We start from the raw sequence: 27,679 nt of genomic DNA, 5'->3' as shown, positions 1-27,679 counted from the left end.
TGATATTTAGCTATTTATTTATTTATTTACTTGCTTACTTACTTGTATATTTGATGGATAACAGGATGGATGGAGGAGGAAGTACGTACCACTGCAGGGGAGCAAGACTATGGTCACAGCAAACAGAAGATCATTAAAAAAATTCCTGCCACATGCTATTGAGACAGGTTCTGTCCTTTCATCTGAACAGTGAAAGAGCTAAAATTTTTGGAACTGTGATGTGTCACACAGAAGGAGGTAGTCCCTCTAGATAAACCTGACACCCCCAGAGCTGGGCCAGCTCCCCCCCCTCCTCTGAGGAATAAACGACATCATCCCCAGACCACTTTGTTCAGGGTAGGTATTAAGCACAATACAGAGACCGGCTTCGGCATTTTACATTGAAGGACATGTTTTGTTTGAAGAGGTGTTTTCCTGGGCCTCATTCACTTTTACTCTTAGTGATAGAAAATAAAATCAAATAGGGGCATTGCATATGTCCACATAAGGATATATCATTCATGATACTTAACAGAGTCTGTAAAAAGAGAGAGAGAGAGAGAGACAGCGAGAGAGAAAAATCCTTTCCTTTTAGGAGACTCATTTGGGGACAGTGAGGGTTGGATGACCTTCTCTTCCCAGGTATTCAACAATGGTGCCCACAGCGTGTCCAGGACAGGGAGGAAAGTGCCTTGGCAGGCACAGACTAGGCCAGGCTGCTGAGGGCCTCCCAGCAGCAGCAGCGGCTTATCCTGAGGCCCAACAGTGAGTGTTATGAGAACCCTGTAGGGGGCCTTCATTTCTCCCCTAAAGCAGCAGGATCCTTGAAGACCTCAGCATCTTCTGGCTTGAGGGAACCTGCAAAGTGCCTCAGATGAACTTCCTGTGGCTGGACAGGGTGCCTTTCTCTTGTACTTGAGTCTCGTAAGAGGGGAACAAGGGCAAAATTCTTCCAGTTTCTTCCTGAAACTGAAGGGTAAAACATCATTACTGCCTTGCATGCAGCAAGCAGCAAGAAATACTTCTTTGTTGGCCTCACCGATCTCCAGCTAAAAGGAAACCCAGACATTTCCGGGCTTCCTGAGACACATGGATACATGCCATTTCCTCTTCCCTTACCCACCTAAGCAGTCTCATCCACTGTGGCAGTTCCTAAATTCTCTTCCTTCACCTTCACTTGACTTGCAGGGGCCTCACAAGAGCCCACTGTTTGCCTTTCTCAGCCTCCATTGCCCCCCTGCCCACATGGGAGGGAGAGCAGGTCTCCACAGAGCAACACTGGGACCTGCCCCATGGTGGCTTCACATCATATCAGTCCGAAGACAGGATTTGGGGACCAGGCCCCACAGGGCACAGCGCATTGGGAACAGTGCCCAGGAAACCATGGTGACACTAGGCCTTAAATGGGGCTCTCATGTATGGACAGGAAGCTCCTGAAGGGGACCCAGCTGTCACCCCCATAGCCACCTCCAGGTTCCCAGCCACCTAGGCAGAATGACAGCCAAGAGGGAAAGCTATACATGTTCTCCTCCCACTGCCAGAGCCCTAGTCAGCCAAGGCCTCTGGTGGCCACCCTGGGTCTAATCCCTCTGGAAAACCAGCCTAAATTTATACCTCCCATTCAGAGGCCACTATTCAGGCCCCTCTGCTGGTGTCTAATACTAACATGTCAAAGGCATAAGGAATGTGGGATGATGGTCCATCATGACCACTCCAGCTGAAGTCTCCAGGTCTTGGTACTGACCCCAGGCCTGCATGGAGACTGACACTGGCCTGCCCCCAAACACAGTCTAATACCAATCGTCAACTGCTGAAGGATGATCTCTTGGGAACCCAGGCATAAAAGCCGGGCTTCGTGGGGATACAGGCCAGATCTCATTGAGACACAGTCTTCTGGCTGGGCTCAGAGACTGCTTGGCCCAGTTCCAGCTCAAAGGCTCTCAAAGGAGGCATGGGGCTCCCAGTGCCCACTTCCCACAGTCCTGATGCCAAGACTCCCTCACGTGCCCTTCCTAGTTCAGCTAGTAACCCCTTTCCTTCCCTGGCCTTTCTCTCATGCATTCCTTTACCCTTTCCAATCACACACATACTTTGTGGGTGGGAGAGTTCCTTGTTATCTGAATTATGTGACTATTCATTACTGAAGTGTCCACTGTTACAAGGTTGTACAGGAAAGCAAAATCCTTGGGAAATATTCACTAATTAATTATAAAAGTGAAATCAGGGAACCTTGAACCATCTCTGGCCCCAACCCCAAGTAACATGACTATGTGTGTCCCTGCCACTTTGTCAATATAAAATCACAGTGAATGTGTAATGTTAGAAGCAGCCAACAATGTCACGCAAACAAAATGCAAATCAACTGCAAAGTGAAGCAGCAAGTATAAAAGATGTGGGGTTTCACGAAATCAGTAAGAGTGATGTTGGAAAACTGCTCAAATTAAAGACAAAGCCATCTTTGAATGGCTCTGTGGCAAATTTAGACCAGGGTTAAACAATGGAAGAGAGAATCACTAAGAATTATGGCACGACACAGGAAATGCTTCCAATGAAACTCATGGGAAAATTACAAGATTGCAGGAGGCTCTTGGGAAAACTGATTACACCCTTAAGTAGTTTTCCAAAAGTAAGCTTCTTGATAAAACAGATCTCTACTTCCACCTCTGATGGAGCACTGAGCACTAGGCTAGCCACCCTGCTGTAAACAACCATAAAACAGGACAAAATACTTGCAATAAATGTTTCCAGGCATAGGACATAGACTGGAAACTGTGATTGTTGAGAGAAGTGAAACTGACAAAGTGAGCCCCATGACTGCCCTGATGCTTTGCTTGGGGACAGTTTCTCTGAGCATGGTGGGGTACACTGGAGTCCAAGCAGAGTATGGTGGTGCCTCTGAGCTAAGAAAGAAGAGATCAGGGGTTGGAGCAGCCAAAGCAGCTAGCATCTGTGGGACAGAGTACAGGAGAAGAGAAAGAAGGGAGCTGTCGGGGTGGAGGTCCAGAAGTCTCTGGGATGGGTTGCTGGATCATACTTGCACAGTGTGAGACCACAAAGGCTCACCAGACAGTGGCTACCATGGGGCTGAAAGTGGGACAAAAACACGAGAAGCTGAGCAACACTGAGTGGAGAGATTCTCAGAGTGGAGAGACCTCATTAACACTTTTTTTTCTACTCCGAGGATCAAGCTAAAATACCAGAAATGCCCTCTTTACTCTACATGCCCTAGAGTAAGGTCTACTCAAGACCCACCCTAACAAAGCCTAAAACCAAGCCCTGGAAACAGCTGGGAGGTTGAGTCCCACAAGTTTGATGGGATTGGCAAATAACTTGACATTTCACATATCTACCATAATAAAGTTTAAAACTAAGCGTACAGAAGTCAGGGTGATTCATCATCAATAATTGAACTGCCACTTAAAACAAAAATTCAATCCAGAGTCTCTACAGCATATTATCCACAATCCCCAGTATACAATTAAAAGTTACTAGACATGCTAGGAAAAAAGGAAATGTGACTCATAGTAAGGGGGAAGAAAAAGCAGTCAATAGAAACTGACTCCAAGATGGCCCACATGTTGGAGTTAGCAGGCAGAGAATTTAAATCAGCTCTTATGAATATATGTTAAAAAGAAGGGAAAAAAACAAAGGAAAATATGGTCTTGATTAGAAGACGCTAGAGAATCTCAGGAAAGAAATGAAAACTATAAAACAACCAAATAGAAATTTAAAAATGAATAGCACAATGCTGGAAATGTAACAGTCACTGGAAGAGCTTAATACCAGTCTAGAGATGGCTGGGGACAGGATCAGTAAATTTGAAGACAGATCAATAAAAATTACCAAATTTGAGAAACAGAGAGAAAAAAATTAAGGAAAACATGACCAAAATCTCAGAAACCTATGGGGCAATATCAAGTAATCCAAAATGTAACTGGGGTCCCCAAAAAAGAAGATAGAGAGAATGAAGCAAAATATATATAGCTTCCCAATTTGATAAAACACTGACATACAGATTCAAGAATCTCAGGCAAACGCCAAACAGGATAAAACCAAAGAAAACCAAACCTGAGCACATCGTAGTCAAACTGCTGAAAACCAAAAATGAAGAGAATATTTTGAAAGCAGCCAAAGAAAAAAAGACAAATTACATATAGTAATGCAAATTATGGGCTACTTTCCATCAGAAACAGTGGAGGCCAGTGGAGGAAAATCGAGTTGGAATTTTTTTTTTAAAAGGAGAGAAAAAAAATATTTAACCCAGAATTCTTTACTCAATGAAAATATTCTTCAAACACCAGAAAGAAATTGACATTTTGACTACTTCACATCCATTCATATGGCAAGAACAACCAACACACCACCACAAAAACCTAGAAAATAACAGTTGTTGGTGAGGATGTGGAGCCCTCATGTATTGCTGGTGGGAATGTATCATAATGCAGCTACTATAGAACACTGTCTGGCATTCCTTAAAAAGCTAAACACAGAATTACCATACGACCCAGCAATTTAATTCCAAAAGAACTGAAGCAGGGCATCAAACAAAATCTTGGACACCAATGTTCACAGCATTATTCACAATAGCCAAAAAGGTGGAAACGATCCTAATGTCAATCAACAGATAAATGGATAAATAAAATATGGCATATACATAAAATGAAATATTATTGAGACAGAAGTAGAATAGAGACAGCAGGAAAAGTAGGAGTGATTATTCAATAGGTACAGAGTTTCTGTTTGAAATAATGAAAAGATTTTGGAAATAGTGGTGAAGTTTGCACAACATTGTGGATATAATTAACACCAATGAGTTGAACATTTAAAAATGGCTAAAATGGTCACTTTCTGTTACATATATTTCACATTTTTCAAAAATATAAAAACAAAATTAGTGCAAAATTATAATCATAACTCAAAATGTATTCAATAAAAACTAGGTTTGCTTCATTCTTAAGTAAATGTCCTCAATTAGACCTTTAAGTTAATGTGTACTGCTAAATATTTCCCATTAACTGTTAAAGAACTTTTTTCCTGGCAGTGATTTTCTACAGGGCATTTCTGTTCAAAGTATACCCTTTATCCTTCCCGTTCTTCCTTCCTCTGCCTTCCTGTATGTGTCCACACAAGGTGAGTATTGCCTGTACGTGCTTTTGTCTGTAAGCCTCATAGAGCTGAATGTAGACACTTGGTATGAGGAACAGGAAGAGGAGACAGGGCAGCCCACGACGAGGCCATCCATCCAAATGGCTGTATATGGGATAAGCTGCTTTCTCTGGGGCACTTGAGGACAGGTGCCTGGGCCAGGATGCTGGCAGAGCTGGTGCGCATGGGCATGCGCCCCAGTCAGCTGTGCAGGAATGTGTGCAAGTGGTTGACCCTTGGGGCTATTCCAGCATCCAGGTTGAGGGGTGAAGAAGGCCTGCAAGGAGAAAGGAATCCCAAGGCTTCACCTGCCTGTCATCTATGCTACAGCACCCTTCCCTCACACCTCACCTCTGCCTGACCGCAGAGAGAAGCTCAGGGTGCGCTTGATGCCCTCACAGTTGCCTGGGTCTTCATTGATGATACCCACATTGGTGTTCCAGGTGGTCCAGTTGACCTCGTCTACCCTGCAGGGCAAGGAGACAAGGGAGCTGGGAGCTAATGGCCTAAAGGCCGTGCCTATCTTCCCAGTTGAGGGCTTGGTGCCATGGGCCAATCCCAAGAAGCCCATAGACCAGGACGAGGAGACATAGAAGGGCCTGCTTTTTGGACACCACCCCCAAAGCTGTATTCTCTGACCATATCATGGGGCCCAAGGACTTTAAATATTGGATTCTTGGTTCCGACTCTGATCACTGGATGACCCCTTTTGCACACCTCATTTTCCAGTTGGTCTCCTATGCCCACAGCTCAGCCTTGGGGTGGCTCTGTATCTAACTACAGCTGGCCTTGGGAGAGTTCCCCCATGCACATGAGTGGTCCCAAGAGGCCCTGAGGCAGGCTTCTGTATCCACAGCTGGCTCTGGGTGAGTCACCTATGCCCACAAAGCTCCAGAATGGTCTCTGTACCCATAGCTGGCTCTGGGTGAGTCCCCATGCTCACAAGTGACCCCTGAGGCAGGCCTCTGTACCCATAGCTGGCTCTGCGTAGATCCCTGATATCTAGCTAAGCCCCTGAGCTCCCTAAGTTTGATTCCTGCCTGAGCATTACCTGAAACACCACCTGTAGTCATCCTTGCCATCAGGCGTGTACCCCACCTGCAACAGCTTGCCCGAGCGGAAGGCCTTCCTCATACACTTAAGGAAGCTCTTCTCCGTGTCCAGGATGGTGATGGCTCTCTGTGGGAAGACACAAAGGGCTGAGGGGCTTATCCAGGGACTGGCTTCCAAGACCAGCCTCTCCAGAGTTTCTCCCAGTACCCCCAAGCTGGACCTCTAGTGTTTTCCATACCAGGCTTGTTTCCACAGCCCAACAAGCTGTACACACTCCAAGCTCAGCCTGTCCGGCCCAGACTTGCCAGGCACTGCTGGTACCTGCCAGGTGGGGTCAGGGCTGGGCCTCCCATGAGTGATGTAGAGTGTCCCGCCCCAGACTTCCCTACTCACGGGGGGACAGACAGTGTAGTAAAGAACAGGGCCTCGAGATGAGACTGCTTGACTTGAAGCCTAACTGTGCTACTTACTACAGACAGTCCCCAACTTACGATGGTTCAACTTGATAATTTTCAACTTTACGATGGTGCAAAAGCAATTTGCGTTCAGTGGAAACCATACTTGGAGTTTTGAACGTGCATCTTTTCTCAGGCTAGCAATAATGGTAATATCCTCTCTCGTGATGCCGGGAGTTCCCACTCAGCAATGGGATCACAGAGACTAACAACCAGGACACTTATAATCACTCTGTACCCATACAACCATTCTGTTTCTCACTTTTATTACAGTAGTCAATAAATTTCACGAGATCTCTAACACCTAATTATAAAATGGGCTTTGTGTTAGATGGTTTTGACCAACTGTAGGCTAATGTTAAGTGTTCTAAGCATATTTACAGTAGGCTGGGCTAAGCTGTGATGTTCAGTAGGTTAGGTGTATTAAGTTCATGTTCAAATTAAGTGGATTTATTGGGATGTAACCCCACTGTAAGTTGAAGAAGACCTGTAGTTACCCTGGACACAGAGGCCTAACTTCTCAATGCCTCAGTGCCTTTATACAAAAATGGGGATATGTAATGGTAGCCACATGAAAGCATTGCTTTGAGGATTAACTGAGAGCATATAAAACACCTAGAACAGTACCTGGTATGGAGTCAGTGCTACTTAATAATTAGAATTATTTGTTTTTAGGTGGGAAGGCAGATTACAGACCAGGTGGCTCAAAAATGTACCTGTCAGGGTCAACCCGATTTTAACTGCTCCCCCAAGTCTGGTCTCTGGTGCCCACCTAGACCAAGCTCTTGTGAGGTGGACATTCCATGGGGCCAAGCCTTCCATCTCCTCTCCTGGGCACTGTCCAGTCACAGGAAACACAGTGTCTGTGAATACCAGCTGATGATGTGTAGCAGGGCAACCCCACAGGAAGGGGCAGAAAGGAGCCAGTTGGGGAAGATCCCCCGGGCCTGGCTGGGCTCTCTGCCCTTCCTCAAGCCCTGCAGGGGCACATACGCCCAGCTGGGTTAAGCAGCAACAGAGCAGCCAATGCCCCCCTGCTGTGCACACCACACCCACCGACCCACCTGTAGCTTCCAGATGTTCTTGCTCTCCTGCGCAATCTTGTTGACAGTCTCACCCATGAGGGCAATGAGCATGTTGAGCAGGAGGATATAGGTGAGAATCACATAGGCCAGCAACAAAATGATGAAGACGGCCTTGAAGTCATAGTTCTCGGTGAACTCCAGGTCGCCCATACCAATGGTGAACTTGAAGAGCTCCAGACACGTGGAGTACAGGCTGTTGTAGGAGCTGTCAGGTGGCCGGCAGCCAGGCCCCCGCCACCTGTGCAATGTAGACTCAGCCGGCACCGAGTTATTCTTCCCGTCCTCAATCAGTGTCACCACCGCTACAGGGCAGGGGCAGGGACAGGTGCAGCTGGATGGAAGCCAAGATAGATCCCCCAACAGACACACCACATCTCCTGGGATGGGTCTGCAGCAAGAATGCTGCTCAGCCATATGGCACTTTTGTGTGAATTTAAAGAAAAACAACCCTCTTCTTCAGAACTATCAGCAAACTGTCATAGTACAGTTGACCCTTGAACAACACTGGTTTGAACTGCGAGTCCACTTGTACACAGATATTTTTCCGATCAATTCAGCATAATATGTAAATGTCTTTTCTGTATCATTTCCTTAATAACATTTTTTTCTCTAGCTTACTTCATTATGGAATACAGTACATAATCCATATAACATACAAAGTATGTGTTAATCAACTGTTTGTTATTGGTAAGGCTTCTGGTCAACAGTAGGCTACTAGTAGTTAAGTTTTGGGGGAGTCAAAAATTATTTGCAGATTTTTGACTGTGCAGGGAATTGGTGCTCCTAATCTCCATTTTGTTCAGGGGTCAACTGTATACTGTTTTGTTACAGTAAGAACTTTATCATCATCTGCTAGGAAAAAAAAAGTGTTTAAAACTATGCAAATGTACATATACAATGTGAATCTAGCTGCCTTTGGGCAGTGCACAACCTGCCTAAATTTACGTATCAGTCCTGGATCCGCACCCAGCTTCTCAGTCACACTTCTCTTCCTGTGCCCCTTGGGGGTGGGGGCAAAGCCAGCCCCTTCCAGAATGATGGGGACTAAGCAGCTCAGAGCAGAATGGTCTCTTGCTGCATTCTACACTTTTCTTTTCGAAATGTAGTCTGGAGCCTGAGAGCTTCTGTAGTAGTTGTGCCCATGGTTACTGCACATTCGGTATCCATTAACCCCCTTGGCCAAGTCCCTTCCTGTGGGTACCGACAGTCCAGGACCTTCAGACTGGGTGTCAGAGCCCACACACATCCCTATCAATCAAAGCTCCTAGGCAAAGCTGTCCATAACTCTGAGACAGATTCCAAACCAGGCTGTGGGGTGGGGGAAGGAGAGGGTATACATGTGAACCATGTAATTGCAGAACTCAGATGAGGATCAAAGCAGAGCTGGGTGCCCAGAAATCCTGTGGATGTGTCAGGAGGGCACAGGAGCCAGCTTGAAGAGGCCCTCAAAGACGATTTCTCAGACCATCTCAGCATCAAGATAAATGGTGATAGTAAGATTATGACCCCCTTAACAAAGTGAGAATCCATGAAAAATGAAACAAAAACAGAAAAGAATCCATGAGGCCGCACTGATGGAAATAATAAACGCATGTAGGAGAATGGAAAGCTCTTCCCTATAATAAAATGCCAGTGAATAAATGTGGAAGGAATGACAGAGTTAGAAAATCATCATTCGGCAGCCATTAGGATTAAGTGATTCAGGTGAGAATCATCCACAGATGCTAAAATTACCGGTTGAAAGTTTGATGAGAAACAGGATATTTACCTAGTCTCAAAGCATCTCCTCACAAATTACTTATCACACCCATCAAAACCAAGTAATTAAAGTTAACATCACCAGACACGGTCTAAACAAACATTATGGGAACCCTGATCCAGTGAGCTGAGGAAGACACACATTACTTCCTCCATAGGCTCACCAAAAATGCACACCTGAATCTAAGTGTGAGGAAACATCAGGCAAACCCAAATTGAGAGACATTGTAAAAACTAGCCCTTACTCATTAAAATGCTAAGGTCAAAAAAAAAGAGAGACTGAGGAAGCACTCCAGATTAAAGGAAACTACTAAAAAGGCATGACAACTGAATGTAATGCATGTCCTGGGATTTTTATTTCTATAAAAGACATTATTAGGACAATTGGTGAAATTTGAATAAGGCTGGTAGATTAGTACTGTATTGGTGTTTATTTCCTTATTTTGATCATTATGTGTTGTTTATGTAAGAAAATATCCTTGTTTTTAGGAAATGCAGGCTTTATCCAGTGGTAAAGGGTTGATCACGTCTGTAGCTTACTCTTTTTTTTTTTAAGTGTGGTGTGATGTGGTGTGTGTGTGTGTAAAAGGGAGAGAGAGTGATTTCAAAATGCGGTAAAATTTGGGGATGATGAGTAATATGTACAGAAAAGTTATTTGTACTATTCTTGCAACTTTTCTGAAAATCTGAAATAATGTCAAAATAAAAGATCTTTTAAAAAAAAACCAAAAACTAAAACAAAACAAAATAAAATAAAAACAAAATAAAAACTAAGCCAAAATGCAGCTATACTGTAGGCAAGCAGCACTTCATACCTCTAAAAATGTTTACACTGTTTATGAATCACCAGGTTCTCCTGTTCATTTCTGTGTGTTCTTTATCCATCCACTCTGTCACCTGCAGATACACACCCCAGTGGGCCTCTCCCCACCCAGCCCCTGCAGAGTCCTCAGGAAGCTGAGGGTAGCAGGAGCTCTGCCCGCCACCAGCCCTGACCAAGCCCATTACCTGTGGAAAACCCGAACAAGAAAACAAGGTAGACAAACATGAAGCGACACAGGTCTCTCAGGATCATCTGCAGGAGAGAGCAGGCGTGTCAGAACCAAGTCCAGTCCCAGGCTAGGCCAAGGGAAAGGTCAGGACTATGTCAGCCTCGGATTAATCCTGAGCCTAAGTAGAACTGGAGAACATGCAGGAGGGTCTGGTTTGGTGGTTTTCAGCTCCAATGTCATAAGGAAGTCATCCACAGCTCCCCCGACCATGGCCTCTGTTCTGGTGGGAGAGCAGGGCCTGGTATGTTGGGGGAGTCAACTTTTAGGGGAGCCCCCAAACCCAGGTCAAGACCAGATTGCCTGAATCTTGGGTAATTTCTGGGAAAGTGGGTACGAAGCTAAACCAGCAACTCCCCAGACATTACAGATGAAAGACAGAGTTTGTAGGCCATGTCCCACGTACCCATGAGGTAAACAGGCTCTATGGAGAACCTACTTGGCACTGGCACCCACCTTCTCAATCATAACAGCATAGATGCCCATCTGCTGGAAGCCGCGGGTGTAGTAGAGCATGTTGGTCCAGCCCAGGGCCAGGGAGAACACCATGGAGGCCACGTACTCCTTGTAATGGCAGAAGTACAGCACCACGGTCCCCAGCATGAACAGTGACTGCACAAAGCTGAGGGTGGAGGGATAGGAAGCTCTGTCTAAGAGCACCCAGGGGGCCAGGCACCCCCTCAGAAGCACAGACAACAGGCTGCTGTGGGAGCTAGGGTTGACTGTCCTGCCTCCTTTCACCCATGGTTCTCAGTGGGAGTAACAGCATCCCCAAGGGGGAAAAAGTTGGTTGGAGGGGGTGCAAAATCTTATTCTCTTTTTATAGAAAGCACAAATAGAAATACAATACATAGACAACTATACAGTATATTTGTGATATTAGATTTCATGGGAGGGGCAATTAGGAAAAAAATGCCTCAAAAGGCAATACTGAAAGAAGTCTGGGAAACATTGCTTTAGCAGTGAGGAGGTACAGGCCATGATCTCCTGACACATCACAGGCGGAGTCCGCTGGTCATACCCTCAGACTCAGGAGCAGAGCCAGGGAAGATGTTCCTCAGCAACTTGGGCTGGTGGGGCTCCCCACGTGTGATCCATGGATAAGGTGTGTAAATCTGATGATCCTATGACAGAATCTGCTCAGTGGTCCATTCTTTACATATTAATCCCAGGTCTCCTTGTTCACCACAGCCTTCTCTCGAAAGTACCCCCAACTACATTTATACTGTAGACCACACTGGCCACCTCATTTCCCATTTCTGTGAAAGAACCCAGCAAAAAAAACACCACTGTGCTGATATGAGTCTACTGAAAACTGATGTCAATAAACCGGCTCATCAATTGGAATTCTGCTGCAAAGGAAAACTATCCCTCTGTATTTGCAGAACCATGGCCAAAATAAGAACTGACACCAGTTAAAATAGGTAAGAGATACCTTGGATGGAAAATGGAGCCCCCACATATGCATTTCGGAAGCAGCAGACAAATAGAAACTGACTTAGCAGACCCAAGAAAACCAAATCCAAATGTGTAGTGGGGAAAGCTGAGAATCAGCTCCTTTAACCAAGGAGCCTCAAAAGGGTTAGAGACCTCCAGAAAGGAGATGAAGACACCTAAAATAAGGAAGAGTGGAGGTTTTGTCTCTGAAGAAGATAAAGCAGAGGATATTTGGACCCACTTTCATCAAACAACAGTGAAAGCATTGGTATTTTACCAACAGCAGGAGATTACGTGATTTTTATATAACACAGGTTACAGAAAGCCCTCTTCTCCACTCAGTTCTCAGAAAGTTGGCAGCCAGACTTCTTTCCTCCAGGCAGAAGACTGAAGAGATGCTATCAACTAACTTTGGATATTTGCCAATAAATAGCTTACCTAGATTAGTGTATAGTCAAACTCAAAACTGATAAGCCCCATTTATACATTAAGAGCTCCCCACCAGCTTTTCAGTCCTCCACTCTTACTCATGAGCAGATATAAAAAAATTTCCAGATATCTTCTAATATGAAAGAGCACAACAAGAAAATGGGAAACAACAACTTGGAAAAAATAAAACCCATGCAAAAAGAAGAAAATTTATTTTATTTTATTTTAAAACTTTATTTTCACAGCCTTAGGAAGACAAAAGAAAATATTGTATCAGCGGAACAAGAATAGAGTGCAATTAAAAAGGAATAAACAGAATTTTTTAAAAGAGCATTTAGAAAGTAAAAACATATCAAAGGTAACAAACTCAATAGAAAGGTTGGAAATTAAAATTGATCTGAACCTCCCAGAAAGAAGAGCCAAAGATAAAGAGATGGAATACGAGTGAGAAAATATAAGAACTGGTCCAGGACTAGGTCAGGAGGTTCAATATACATATCATAGGAGTTCTAGAAGAGAGATCAAGAAATAATTCAAGAAAATATCCCAGAAATAAAGGACATAACTTTCAGATTGAAAGGGCCCACTGAGTGCCCAGAACATTGGATAAAAATAAATCCAATCAAGACATATCATTAAGTTTCAGAACACTAGGAACAAACAGAAGCTACTGCTGATTTACAAAGAGAAAGGCCAAACTGGGTCTTAAAAGAGGATCCAGAATCAGAATAGTTTTGGACTTGTCATCTATAATGCTGGAAGCAAGGAAACAATGGAGAAATATCTTCAATTTTTTTACGATTTTCATACCCAACCAAGCTATCAATCAAATGTGAAGGTATAGTAAAAATATTCTCAGGCATGCCAGATTTAAAATAAATTTTACTTCCCCCTTCCCTACTATGTGCCTTTTTTCTTTAGCTAAGGATGTTTTCCCCTCAAAAAAGGAATGAATCCGTAAAGAGGAAGGCATAGCATTCAGAAAATAAGAGATCCAAATCAGGAGAGAAGGGAGGAAAGGGATCTCCAAGGTGCCAGTGAAGGGATGACACCTTGGATGCACATGTGGGAGAATGAGACTCAAGAACCAGGTACAATGAAAGTTGTCATCAGTGTGCCCTTCACTATCAGACAATCCTTTTCACCAAATGACAATACTGAAGGATGTGTTCAAATAAAAAAGGAGGAAAATCAAGAGAGAGACAGGAAGTCTAAAAGAAAGAAAGCAATGACCATCCCAAGGCTGGCAAAAAAGAGGAGTCCCAGGATGATGGCTAAGCAGCAGGTCCAGAAAGTAACCAGCCCAGTAAGAACGCGAGGACAGCACTCCTGGAGGAAATCTCTCAAAGGGAAAAAAAAAAAGGATCAGGGATTCCAATCATATAATTCATGTGACTGACTTTGAGAAAAGTTGTACTGAGAGGCTTTGAGATTGTGGGACTAGTTAACAATGGGTACAAAGAAAACTAAACATGTGACAACAAGACAATTACAAATTTAAGAGAAACAAAAAAAAATAAGTGCAGTATATTATGAAGCTCAACTGTGAATACTACTTGTAGAGACATAAGAACGTAAAGTACTCAATTTCGACTAAAACAAAAATTACTTCGAACCATCTTGGGAGGCTTGAGGAACAGAAGCAGAGGGGAAGGAAGTGTGAGGATGCTAAATCCTCATCCACCAGGTGAGGAAACATCAGAAGAAAGAGCCACAAGAATGAAAAGTGATTGTCCCTGGGAAGGAGGATTACAAGGTGGGAAGATTTAAGATGAGGAACTCATATACTGGCTATAAGCGTTTTAGTACTCTTCAGTCCTTCCCTATGTGCATGGGTAGCTTTGAAAAAGTAAAATAAAATACATTTCTAACCTGCCTACAGTGGGTCCTCCTAGGAATAGAATCGAGTGTATTGGCAAAATGCTATGTAGGAGAACGTTGCTTCTCTTAGTAAAGCAAACCAGCATTGCACTAACCCTGCAGACCCTGCCCTGTGGGGTTAAGGTACAAGTATCTGAAGATTATGGTAAACAGATGGGGACAAGCTCGCTACAATAGGATAAGAAATCAACTCCTTACATTTGCCAGGAATTAAGAGGCCTCAGGAATGAAGGAAACTCAGGGATCAGATTTAAGTCCTTTATAACAATCCCAGGAGAACCCATTCCCATCTGAAAACCCCCTTTGTGTATCCTGGGTCCTCCAAGGAAACTTCATAAGGTTCCAGCTTATTTGGAGGGGGGGTCCTGGTGATATCCACATTGTTTTACAACTATGGTTTTTGCTAATCTGTCTCCCCCTAAAGCAATGATTCTTGATCTGGGGTGATTTTGTGCCTCCCCAAGTCAGGGGCATTTTGGCAATCTGGATATATTTTTGGTCATCAAGAATGGGGGACAGAGAGAGGGCTACTGGCAGCTAGCAGGCAGAGGCCAGGGATGCTGCTAAACACTCTACAATGCATAGGACAGTCCGCACAGCAAAGAATCAACCAGTCCAAAATGTCCATGGTGCCAGTGCTGAGAAACACTGCCCCAAGGATTGGAAACTCCTTGAAGACAGGAAACATATCTATTTCATGTCAGTATTCCAATGCCAACTCAGTGACTGCCAGATGGTTGGACAAATGGATGGAAAAAATGAACAAGGGTGTTCAGACTGTAACTCAGACTATAAGCCACATGAGTCCATGTATGTCATTCCCTAGCACGTGGTGCATATCTGACATTGAGTAGAGCTTCGATATTCATTCAAACATGTATCGAGAGCCTCTGTCATTCATTCAACACATTTGTGAGGTCCTACTATGTTCTGGGCCCAGCATAGGTGAGAGGATGGGTGAGAACTGATGGCTATAACCTTACGACTGGGCCAAAAGATACTGTCTGCTACTGAGTCATAAGAGTCAAAGCATCACTTACAAAAGCATCTCACTGTAGCTGTCCACAAACAAGGTCTTCAGTGATGGCCGACGCTGCAGGAAATACTGAATCTGCAAATAAATAGACAGAGTAAGATCCCAGGAGAGGTTAAATGGTGAGCACTTGCAATGTTCCTATACAGAACAAATGCATCAAAGCAGAGGTTCTGAAGAGGGTAGTGAGGGTCAGGTTAACAGGGTAACATTATGTGACTCAGGAGAGATTTTTTAAAATAGAGAGTGGAATTACGAGCTCTATGTAGAAATAAAGACAGGAAGGAAAATCACCAAAATAATATTAATGGCTCTGTTTGAATGATGACATTGAGCGATTTTTTCTTCTTTCTCATTTGTACACATTTCCCTAATTTTAAGAACTATGCATTATAGTAAAAATTGTTTAATCAGACTCCACTGAACTAAGTCACCAGATCAGCCAGCACTCTCCACTCCCTGGAAACATTCTGACTGATGCCCACAGCAAGTGCTGGTGGCTAGGAGTCCCTCCACGACACCCACACTCTACTCCCTCCCACAGTCAATCCTGGTCATCAAGCCTGCACTTGCTACTGTGGCTTTGTATTTTACTGTAATATAAAAATTGAGTCCATTGAGGGGCGCCTGGGTGGCTTAGTCAGTTAAGCGTCCGACTTTCGCTTAGGTCATGATCTCGCGGTTCGTGGGTTCGGGCCCTGCGTCGGGCTCTGTGCTGACTGCCAGCTCAGAGCCTGGAGCCAATTTCAGAGTCTGTATCTCCCTCTCTCTCTGACCCTCCCCTGCTCACGCTGTCTCTCTCTCTCCTAGAAATAAATTTTAAAAATATTTTTAAAAAATTGAGTCCATTGATTTGGAAAGATTCCTTAAAGTGAAGTCAATAAAAAAATAATCGAGTGTAGCTTAGATCAAAAAGATTAAGGGGGGGGAACCACAATAATCTCCAATTGTACATGCAACCATGGTTCCAATTTCAAAGAAAAGACTGTTCATATATTAGAAGAATGGCCAAGGAATGCACATGTATGAGTTTTCAGGTAAAATAAAATGGTCCCAGTATGTGTGCAGATTTTCTCTGTTGTTTTGAGCTTTAACAGACGGTTTTGAGGGTCCTTATATGCAGGGTTTTTTTTTTTATAAATGTGGTGCAGTACTGTAAATGTCTTTTCTGTTTCTTATGGTTTTCTTATTTTCTCTTACTTTACTGTAAGAATCTAGTGTGAAATACATATATCAGACAAAATACATGTTAATAGACTGTTTATGTTATCGATAAGGCTTCCAGTCAACAATAGGCTACTGGTAGTTAAATTTGGGGGGAGTCAAATGTTATAAGCAGATTTGCGGTTGTGTGAGAAGCTGGAGCTCCTAACCCCTGTGGTGTTCAAGGGTCAACTGTACATTCGGTGGAGAGTCCTGATTGTCTTCGAACATGACTGCCCTGGGTTGCGGAAACCACTGGGCATGAATGCCTCATCTTCACCTGGGCATCTCTCCCATGAATTGAAGAGCGAGTGAGCAACGAGTGAAGTCTCTTAGCTTTTTGTTTCGGTGATAATGGAAACTCACTGTGTGGGAAGGAATGCTTACCCCTCGGAAAAAAAAGTAGACTCCTCCTGATACAGAAAGAATCTCACCAGTGACTCGGAAATAGTCCCCAACGGTGTGTTTCAGCTTATAGGGAGGCTGGAAGGTACAGAGAAGTCAGTGATTGGATTCACTCATTCATTCACTCAACAAACATGTACCAAGCCCTGTGATTAAGAGTCAGCCCCTGGGGGGCGTGTGGGTGGCTCATCAGTTAAGTGCTTGACTTCAGCTCAGGTCATGATATCACACTTAATGAGCTCAAGCCCCACATCCAGCTCTCTGCTGTCAGCACAGAACCTGCTTCAGATCTTCTGTCTCCTTCTCTCTCTCTCTGCCCCTCCCCCACTCACACACTCACTTTATCTAAAAAATAAAGAAACATTAAAAAAAAAAAAAAAAGAGCCAGGCTGCCCAAGAGGCCCAGCCTCCATCAGGAGAGAGGCATAATTAAAGACAGTGCATTACTGGGGACACCTGCAAGGAGGCAAGTTAATTTCCAAAGTGGCAGCTTTTAGATGCCAAGCAGAGCATCCTTATAGTGCTGTGCTCCTTCACAGACAAGGTCCCAGCCCGGAGCACCGCTGGAAGGAGAGTGATAGCATGGGTAGAGACACTCTTAGAGACACTAATGCCATATGCTTCCTGCTGCTCCCACAGCCTATGGTGAACCCCTCCATCGAGGTTCCCATGGTTGGTGGAAGGTGGGATGTCCACACACATGTGTGTCATCCTTGTGTCTCAGGCAGTTTCCTGAGGTGGGTTTCCTTTCTGTTTGACGTCAGTGTTTTGTAAACACTGCCTCACTAGCTTGTCTTATTAGCACCTTTCTCTTTTCTCATAAAATGAAATCATTAAATGGCCTTACTAGGTGGATAGAAGTCAGGTTTCACCTAACTAGGAAGTGGAGTTTTAAATCCAATTTATAAGCAAGGTGCCTTGGCAACAAAGTCAGCAAATTAAGTGCTTGGGTATTGAATGGAAAGGATTCAAATTAGTAACTCAAAGGAGTCAATGGCTCCTGGTAGAGAAAGAAGTTTGGTCTCAAGCTGATTTGATGCATGGCTCAGGGCCTGGCACAGAATTGCTCAAAAGTAGGGAACAAACAATGAGTGAGTGAGTGAACACAGTGGGCAGGCCAGTGGGATGGCAACAGACTCAGGGCTCATGCCAGCCCATGACCCTACAGACAGCTGCTGCCTCTATAGGGAAGAGATGCTTCTGGGACCCTAGTTCCTGCATCTTTTCTAAACTGTTGTCCCTCCTCTGCCATCAGGGACCTCATAGACCACACACTCAGCCTCAGAACCAGGAGGCACAGGAGGGACTGAGAAGGGGGATAGGAGTACTGCCAGGACAGCCTGAGAGATGGAGGGCTGCACGCGGGGACGTGAGGAGCTCCGGGTGATCCTTCCATCTCTCCAGTGAGCTGGGAAGGAGTCTGGGGCCTGGCCCGGGCCTGGGTCTCAGGGGTCTCATAGAAATGCCCATCCCTGTCCCCAGTCCCTGTCCCGGGGCTGAGCCTTAGGCCGCACCAAGCCATCCACAGGCCTGTAGTAGGCTGCTGTGGTGAAGATGATCATATACAAGCAGTAGACGAAGAAGTTGAAGTAGAAGATGCGCTTGACAAATCTGTCCCACTTGTCCTGCAGGAGTCGGTTCAGCGGTTCCACCAAAAGCATGTCGTGGCGATTCTAAGGGGAGCAGAGAGAGGTGAGGCTCAGTCCCCAGCCAGGAACCATAAAGTCTCATCTCCAAGAGATCTCTATTAACGTTCCAGTATTCCTAAGATGGATGTGGCGAAATCAGGTGATCCTAACCTTTGCAGGTCATCGAGCCCAACCCCCAGCCCCAAGCTCCAGCTCCCCCAATAAGGTCCCTGTTCAATGTTTTTTTTAGTGCCTTTGGGATGGGAAGCTCCTTGCTGCCTCAAACAGCCTGGGGAGACACGTTAACTGCCAGACGGTCTATTCTCTGGAGTAAAGTTGGTCTTCCTTCCCTACTTTCCACCAGTTGTCCCAGTTCTGCACTCAGGGACCCCAGGATTGCAGTTCTGCCTGAGAGAGCCTTCAAAGACATGAAAATGGCAGCATGGCCCCAGAGCCATCTCTTCTCTAGGCCAAACACCTCACCCCTTTTGAAGCCAGCCCTCTGAGAACACTCGCATCCAGGATTCTGAATCCAACGACCTGATCCAGCGTGGCAGCCCAGGCGGAGGCTGGCAGGGCATAGCAAAGCAGTCTAGACCTTTCTCTCCCCTAGACTTTGCCCCTGTAAACTCAGCCTCTGCCCTGTGACATACTGTGGTGGACCCTCCTCACCAGCACAGACTCCAGCCCTGGGAGCTGCCTCAGGGGCAGGTATCAACTCAGAAAGAACAGACAGGGAAGGTGGCCTTTCAAAGCAGTGGTGGCAGGACAGCCTTTTCATCTAGTGACCCTGGGACCCTCATGTGGGGACAAAATAATTAAGTAAGATGCCTACTTCCCCCCTACACAAAAATAAATTCTAGATAAAGAGCCAAATGTAAAATACCTACAAAGGAGCTAAACAAAAACATTGAAGGATATTGTACAATCTCATAGTGGAAAAGGCCTTGCAAAGCAAGATAAAAGTCACAGAAGCTATAAAAGAAAAAGACTAATTTGACTCAAAATGAAAACCTTTTATAAGCAAATGATGCATTAAACCAAGTTAGAAAACAAGAAACAGACTGGAAGAAAGTAAAATATTTGCAACATATGCAACAGAGAAAGGATCAATTCCCTCCTATAACAAGAGAACCTACAGACTGAAAGGAATGGGCCAGACAGTCCAGTAGATGAGATGGCCGAGGACAATGAGCAGGAAATCTACCAAAGAAGTATGAATGGTCAGGTAAATACATGAGAAAACTGTCCCTCACATTAGCCAAGAAAATGAGAATTAAGACATCAATAAGATAGCATTTGGGGCCCCCAGAACTTATACTAGTTTTTGAGAAAAGGTTGATAATACCCAGGGTGGCAAGGACATGGGCAGATGTACTCCCACCGGTGGGGCAAGTGCACTGAGGGAGTCTGTGGAAGACAACTTGGCTGTAGCTATTAACATGCTGACACACACTTTCTGATTTACCAATTCCATTCCCAGGTATCCTAGAAAAATTCTCAAACCCAGGCCAAGTGGCCTGCAGGACTGTAAAAGCAAAATACTGGATATAACTCAAATATCCTCCAAAGGACATTTACCCCCCGGCCCTCCTACAGAACATTGTACTCTGATATAAAATTATCTGCAAGACACGCCAGTAAGTGAAAAACTGGTTGTTCTACCTTTTGCCTAGTAGGATTCCATTTATATAAACAAAATGAAGCTACATGTTTTTATATGGTATATAAAAAGGGTTCTTTTTGTGTGTATCTGAAATAAATACGCTTTTATGGGAATATCATTGTACATTGTATGATGAAGGAAAACAGTGGGAACAAATGGAGGAGATGACGCTTCTGGGCCTAGGTTGCAGGCAGCAGGTTTCCAGTGCTGAGAAGACAGGCAGAGCTGGATCGGGGGGCAGGGGTGGAGGCTGGGGGGTGCAGTGAGACCAGAGGCCCACCCCGGCTGAGTCCCACCCATGGCCTACTCACAGGGGTGTCGCTGCTGCTGTAGGCGATCACTTCCAGCACCGAGTTCTTCTCACAGGTGTCGATGCAGGACAGGTCGTAGAGCGAGGAGTGCACAGGCCCGTAGGCCCACTCGGTGAACTTCCTGGACAGGTGCCTGCACTCGGGCTCCTGGATCTCCCTCTGGAGAATATAGGCCAAGACCTGCCACGGGGATACAAGAGCCTGTTAGAGACCAGCCTGGAGCCCTGACCACAGGATGCGTCCCCACCAGGCCACCAGCTCTGCCTCAAGAATACGTCTGCTTCCTACCCCAGTTGAAGATTCTACCCAAGCCCCAGGAGAGCCCTCACCTCTATCCAGCAGCCTCCTGACCACAATCAAGGTCAACCTGCCCACCGCCTCAGACCCCAGCTGCAGCCACATCAGACCCATAGCCCGATCACACCTGATCACATACATTTCACCCTTGGCTCCACATACTCCTATCCCCAGGCCCTAGCGCCCCACCCCCACTCGAGTCTGGCTAGTGCTGCTCACATGTGGAAACGAGAAACAGGTACGATGCTGGCTTCTGAAGCATCTCACAACTCCTCTGGCCTCTAACAGCCCCTGCCCTACCCCTACAGGCGAGTGTCACAGTATCAGGGCTCCACGTGGTGGTGACACCAGACACGCAGCAAGGCAGACCGTCCCTCCCACAGCACCCTCTAAAGTCACACCCCCAGCCCAGGCCCGAAGCCTCCCCCCTACCCCAATCTTCCCACTCCTGGCAGCCAGAGCCAGGGGCGTCAGCCCCTTCTTGTTGGTGAGCTCCTCCAGCTTCAGTGTCGGGTGGAGCTTGGCCCCCAGGATCAGAATCTCATTGTACATGCTTGTCACAAACTTAGTGTTGTCGGCTGTGTTGTCGGCCACCTCCACCAGCGCGTGCAGCACCGTGTTGCCCACTGAGTCCCGGGCACTGATGTCTGCTGGCTGCCAAGAGTTCTGCAGCAGGAACTTCACGATGCCCAGCTGGTTGGTGCATGCAGCCAGGGAGAGGGGCAGCTCACCTGTGGCCAACACAGGCATGTGATGGGTCTCAGACATAGACCGGCTTGGTCCCCAGACCACCCAGCCTCCAAATCCTTCTGTCTACACCCTTAGCAATTGTCAAAAATCCAAGTGTCTACCACATGGTCTTCCTACCAAAGTAGAAGCCGGGCCGCCCTTTGGTTTTCTTAAAGAAGTCCCCGTTGGCTGCAGCCTGGACGTCTGCCCCGTTCTCCACCAGGAGGGTCACTAGTGCCATGTTGCGCCTCTCAATGGCAATGTGCAGGGCCGTCTGGCCTGTGGAGGATGTGTGCCATTGGTTTTGTACTCACAGTCCTGTGGGGGTGCTTAGACAGGTGCAGGGGAAAGACTTGGGCAGAAAATGCCAGATGACCCCGCCACAAGACAAGAGCAGGCCAGAATGCCCAAAGGGGCCCAGAGAGTCCCTGAGGCAGGAGTAGAGACCCCTGGGAACACCAGACCATGACCTGGAGTAGTCAAAAGTGGCAAGGTCAAGGAACAGTAGCAGAGAGAGTAGCCATGTCTTCCAGAAGCAAAGAACACCAAATATACAGAGGGGAGGGTGGGACCCTTGGCCCCAGGAGAAAGCAAATCCAGCAAGTAGGGGAGGCATGGCACCCCCGGGCCAGGAGACACCACCGCAGTGTACAGTGCAGGGAATACAGAGCTCAGAGGCTTGCCCGGGCATGCCACCTAACCCCACTGTGCTTGTGGACAGAGCCATGCCAGACCCCGGCCCCCTCCTCACCCTTGTAGTAGCTGTCTGTGTAACTGGCATTGACAAACTCCTTCAGGCTGTCTGTCTGTCGGGCAATCTCCAGGAGCAGAGGGATGGTGTCATTCTGCCCGTCGTGCAGGTTGAGCATGGCTTTCAGCAGACAGGTTTTCCCTGTCTCAGGGTCTGTAGGACAAAGTGAGGGTCAGGGCAGAGCATGGCAGCTGGGGCCCGTCCCAGGATCCTGGTCCTGCAGGGGCCACCTTTGAACTCGCTGTCCATGAGGTGCTTCTGGCTCTTCTGCAGGAATAGCAGCAGACTCTGCAGCTCCTCACAGTTATTCTGAGCAACGGCTTCAAAGATCTTCCTGCGATCATACAGCTTGAGGTTCTTCTCAGACCCAGTGGGAGCAGAGTCCTGGGACGGGGGCCTGCGGGCCAGAAAACACCTTCATCTCCTGCTCTGATTTCCCTTCAGCCTTGGGGCCTGCGGAGCTTGTCAGGGAGTGTGGCTAAAGCCCAAGACAAACCAAAAGGTGGAAAACCATGATACAAAACCCATCCCTCAGTCTAGTTGACCGTCCAGGAAACTGATGTAATGGGGAACAGTGGGGTGCATGTGCCCACATTGTGTCCCCACCTTGACTGTAGGTCCCATAGAAAGTCTTTGCTGCTGCCACTTCCTCCAACACCCAAGCCACTCACTTCTCTGCCTGCTCAGGAGCTGGGGCTCTGGGGGGCAGTAGCCCAGAGGAGGCTGGAGGGGGGGTGCAGTAGTTAGGATGGTTCCTATTAAGTGAAAAAGTGTCCTCACACTGGCCTGGAGGTCAGCCAGTCCATGTACCCTCCCTGACCTGCCTTGGAGGAAGCGAGAGGGCCATTGGGCTGGAACTGTTCTGCACTCTCTAGAAGCATCCTGGCTTTGAGGTTTTCAACTTAAAGTTTAAGTGTTTGGGGCTGGTGAGCATTCAAGACCTGGACACCTAGAGATCAACCTGTAGCTATGATCAGCAGATAGGCCAGTATCCATGACCATGTGTCCTGAAGCTCCTAGGATACTGGACCAGATGATTTCTGAAGGCCCCCTAGATCCCTGGCTCTATGACCTTCAGCCCATAAGCTACAGTAACACATGGTATCTCCATGGCTGGGGTCTCTGCCGGCCAAGCCAGTTGGGCTCTAGGTGGGGAGGGGCCCAGGCTCCAGGTGCAGCTTACCTGTCACAGGTGGGGCCATCCTCATGCTTCTGGATGATGACAACAGGGCTGACGGTGATGGCTGGGCAGGAGGCTAGCTGGCCTTCCTCATAAGAGCAGTCCATAGGAGAAGCTTCCTCTGAGTCACATTTCCCAAAAAGCCGACTGCGGCTCTTGGCCGTGGGGAAGATGTGGGGCTTGGCTGGAGCTGGCCTGGAGTTAGGGTCTCCATCCAAGGGGTCTGAGCAGGAGTCTTCTTGGGGTGGTTCCTCAGACTCCCCTGAGTCTAAGCTCCCCCATTTCTTCATCCTTGTCAGATCCTTTGTGGCCCAAGAGGCAGCCTGTGGGCAGCCACCAAGATCAGGTGTGTTCCCAGCTTGAGGACTACACGACTCTAGCCCCCATCTGCCCTCTTTTCACAAGCCCCTGTGAAGCAGGACACCCCAGAGATCCAACAGCTGCTGGCCCTAGCCCCCAGAAGTAAAGCTTCTAGGGGTGCTGTACCTCCTACCTCAGAAGCCTCAGGGGTGAGCAGGGCTAGCAGCCCCATGGGCATCAGGCTAGGGTAGACAAATCCCCCAGCTTGGAGCCATCAGGCTCTGAAAGACTTGAATGGATTGCTCTCTTCTCTGGGCCTCAATGGCCTCATCTGCAAAGTGGGATCATAACTGCTGTCTCCCTCAAAGATCAGAACAAAGGAAATGATGGGAATGGCTGTCACTAGCTGTGCATTCAGGGAGGGACTCAGTGATGAGAACGGCTCAGCCTCGGAGAGCAGAGCCAGCTGTGTCTCCATGGACAGGGTGAGCGGCAGAGACTGCCACGCTCACACTCCACACTGCACAGGCCTTCCTGCGCCTCATGTCCCCATCACCAGCCATGTGCTCGCCTGCTTTTGCTCTTCCATTTGGCGGCTGCAACCATGGAGTTGGTGGGGAGTTTTTGCACTTTTTTTGGTCATTTTTGTGAAATTTCAAACATCCCTGAATTTTTAAACTTTAAGAGATTAGGAGCTGGTTCAGGCCTGGAAGGCCTGAACACGTGGAGTTCAGCTGGCAGCTAGCACGTCAGCTGGTTAGCTAGCACATTCATATGGCCATGGACTTGTTTTGATACTGTTTTCCACCCCCTTCTTAACCTCTTCTTCCACTCCTCCCTGCATCCAGCAGGCGTGCCCGCTCCCTGGTACCCAGAGCTGTCCCACATCTCAGGGACCTTTGCTCCTGCAGCGCCTCCACTTGGACAGCGTTGTCCTTCTCCTCTTTGTGCCCAAATCCTATCACCTCTCAGAGGCCACCTCCCCTTGGGGTCCAGCACTAATGCTCCACACCCCCAGACTCTGCACCGGCCATGCTCTCTGCCCCTCCAGAGTGGCCCAGTTGGTTGTCCATCATCCTTCATGGCCCTGTTAGCACAACCCATTATGCAGTCTAGCAGTTTCTATCGGGCAGTGCCTTATCTCCCCCACACCCTATGACCTCTTCCTGAGCAGGGAACTTGTCTGATCCACCTCTCTATGAAAAAAAGCTATACTGGTCACTGTGGGGGACATGAAACAGATCAGATACAGACCCTTCTTGTTCCCATTTCCATAGAAAATTAGTGAGATCCATGTTCCAGCAGTGGCTGGATTCCAAAAAATAGCTCGTCAAGGAATGGGAGGGTGCTCATGGCCTGTACTTTGAAGTACAAGTTCAGGCAGTGAACATTCAGAGCATATGGCTGTCGGCAATAAATCAGCTATTATCTGATGCCCAGGTCCCTGGGGGGAAAACAATGAGGCAGCCTCACCACTCTGCACCCTGCGAAGAAGACAGACCACTGACTGCTGGCCCGTTTTCCATCCTGCCTGCCATTCGTCTTTCAGGGGGGCTCAAGTCTTTCCCTGGGTTCCCCCTCAGATGGAAACTCTGTGGCAGGAAGGGTTCCTGGCCAGAGAATCCTCCTTACAACCACTCACCCCTTTGTTCATTCCATCACTCAACGGTCATCTACTGAATCCTATTGGGTACCCAGGCCTGTGCTGGGGGTACAGGAAGGACTCAGCCTCCATCTGAGACAGAAACCAGGTGCTGGCAGGGGCAGGGGTATCACAGGAGGGGCCAGGGTGCTGAAGGAGGCTTCATGGAGGAAGAGACAGAGGATCTGGGCCTAGAAGGAGAGGAGGGTAGGTATGGGACCAGGGGAGAGGATGGGGATCCCAAAGCAGCTGGTGAAGAGGAAGCCAGTGGGACTGGAGGACAGGCAGCAGGGAAAAAACGGGATGGCTGCTGTCCTTGAACATCAAGAAACAGAATGTGGACGTTATTGGGTGGACGGAAGGAAGCCATGAGAAGCTTCAGAAGCAAAAGCACCAACACTCGTTTGTGCTTTTGGAAGACTGCTTCTTGTCCAGGACTGTTCATACTATGAGGAGCCTGCTGCCATTAAAAGGCACGGGAGGCCAGTAAGAATGAAAATCACTGACATGCTTGAGCATGTACTGTGTGAAGGCGGATACCGTTCTAACACTTCACATGGGCTCACTTCATTCTCACATCTCCAAGAGGTAAATTTTTGACAGATGAGCAAACTTGGGCACAGTGGTTGCTGGAGGCCACAGTTAGGAAGAGGTGGAACCTGGATTTGATACCCAGCAGCCTGGCTCTAGAGTATCTCCAGTGCTCCAGCACATAGATCTCAGCCGTTAAACTCAGCCCTAGACTTCACACCAGGGCGGGGGCTGATTAGACCAGCCCTGGGGCCAGGCAGGCAGGGACAACCCCCTTCTGATCAGAAGCCCCAACCTGTAGCACTGGAAGGTGCTCAAACAAGCATCCCAGGAAGCTCAAAGGCAAAAATGAAGTACAACTAAGAAGCAGGCCATATGATAGGACAGGCCACGAAACCAAGAATAAACCTGGTGCCTGACACAGCTCTCAACATTGCAACCAGAGCACCCATTAGCAGGGGCCCCACAAATCCTTCCACAGTGTTCCCTTTTGCCTCTTCCTCTGACTGGTCCAAATCTAACCAAACCCAATAAACATGAAGCAGCCCACACAGTGCCATCATTCAGTCAGTCAACAACCCCCAGGTCTGCACTGCATGCCTCACTCACACTTTGATTCCCTACTGGACACCAAGCTTCTTCCAGAGCAGGGGGCAGGACAGGGACTGAGAGGCCATTTGCTCTGGGCTTCAGGGTGAACGGGGCCAGGATGGTCTGCCACTGCCCGGCCTGGGTGTGCCTAGCACATGAGCCCCATGGCAATGTACTGTCACAGTTGAATATCCTACAATGATAGAGGAAATCTCCAGTTATGACCTGGGGTGTCTGATGGAGATGGTGGTGCTGGTTTATGCAAGATTCACAAACTCACCAATCTGGACTGAAGGACTGTCCTGAAAAAATGACCCTGCTCAGCAAAACTCGGTTTGGCCTCTGGGCCTTTCTCAACCCCAAAGCCAGGAAGGAAACCCACCACCTGGATGAGGCTCCCTTTTCCTCCCCAGTCCAGGTGACTCACCCTGGGGTGCAGCTCTCCTGCTCCCTCTCTGGTCAAAGCATCTGCCTGCCTCTGGCCTCCCTGCAGGCTCTGGGAACTGGTCCAGGACCCAGCCCCGGTCATTCTTGTCCTCTTGGCCTCCCTGAGCATCTCCTAAGGAGGGATGGAGATCCGGGGGCTACTCAGCCTATGGATGAAGAGCCACAGGATCCCTATCCAAAGCAGAGAGCGAGTGGAGCCTGGACAAGAACCCACGGCTCCTGCGTCCCTCCCCAGCAACCCTTCAGTCTAGAAGGAGCTACGAGCTGAAACCTCCAGCCACAAACCATTGGCCTCTTTGCTCCAGGACAAGGGTCCAGGATGACCCCGGTGCAACTCATACACAAGGACAATAGCAACCTCCACGGCCACTTGCCAAATGTTTACGATTAGCCAGGCTAAGGGCGCTACAGCTATAGCTTCACTTCAGCGTCGCCACGACCTCTGAGGTAGCCACTATTATTATCCCCAGTTTTCAGATGGGATAACTGAGGTGCTGAGAAGCTAGTTGAACTGCTCATAGTCGCCCAAGCAGACAGAGGCAGGGCCCCGTTTTTGACAGCTCCCTGTGCCATTCTAAGAGCTAGAATCTGCACTGGCCAGCAAACAACAGAAAGGACTCACCAGCTAGACGCAGTGCACCCCGGACACAGCCAGTCCCGGCGAGCTCCAAGCCGTCGTTACCTGAAGAGAGAG

The 27,679-nt window shown here is 47.4% G+C and overlaps 1 protein-coding gene across 1 annotated transcript; it reads right to left on the bottom strand.

The window, feature by feature from the left end:
- TRPV1 (transient receptor potential cation channel subfamily V member 1) lies at positions 1-27,679 on the bottom strand. Its single transcript, XM_077749664.1, has 16 exons — positions 27,608-27,679; positions 23,478-23,797; positions 22,525-22,691; positions 22,295-22,447; positions 21,682-21,822; positions 21,247-21,545; positions 20,518-20,697; positions 18,427-18,585; positions 16,895-16,990; positions 15,312-15,382; positions 10,981-11,146; positions 10,484-10,550; positions 7,697-8,019; positions 6,176-6,303; positions 5,476-5,591; positions 1-948 (listed from the first exon to the last, which is right to left on the bottom strand). The coding sequence occupies exons 2-16, from the start codon at positions 23,762-23,764 to the stop codon at positions 776-778; spliced, it is 2,526 nt and encodes an 841-aa protein (XP_077605790.1). The 5' UTR covers positions 23,765-23,797; positions 27,608-27,679; the 3' UTR covers positions 1-775.

The sequence above is a fragment of the Crocuta crocuta genome, unplaced genomic scaffold (genome assembly GCF_008692635.1).
Source record: "Crocuta crocuta isolate KB4526 unplaced genomic scaffold, BGI_CrCroc_1.0 scaffold149, whole genome shotgun sequence".
In the NCBI taxonomy this organism is placed as follows: domain Eukaryota; kingdom Metazoa; phylum Chordata; class Mammalia; order Carnivora; family Hyaenidae; genus Crocuta; species Crocuta crocuta.
The sequence above is the reverse complement of the archived record's forward strand: the minus strand, read 5'-3'. Positions and strand labels throughout refer to the sequence as shown.

What these genes read in the sequence shown, in the direction of transcription:
- TRPV1 (XM_077749664.1), bottom strand. Translation starts at nt 23,764, where the DNA reads ATGAAGAAATGGGGGAGCTTAGACTCAGGGGAGTCTGAGGAACCACCC. An exon ending in CATGGACAGCGAGTTCAAAG is followed by an intron (nt 22,448 to 22,524) that starts GTGGCCCCTGCA and finishes TTTGTCCTACAG; the next exon opens with ACCCTGAGACAGGGAAAACC. An exon ending in ACAGGCCTGTGGATGGCTTG is followed by an intron (nt 16,991 to 18,426) that starts GTGCGGCCTAAG and finishes TGTACCTTCCAG; the next exon opens with CCTCCCTATAAGCTGAAACA.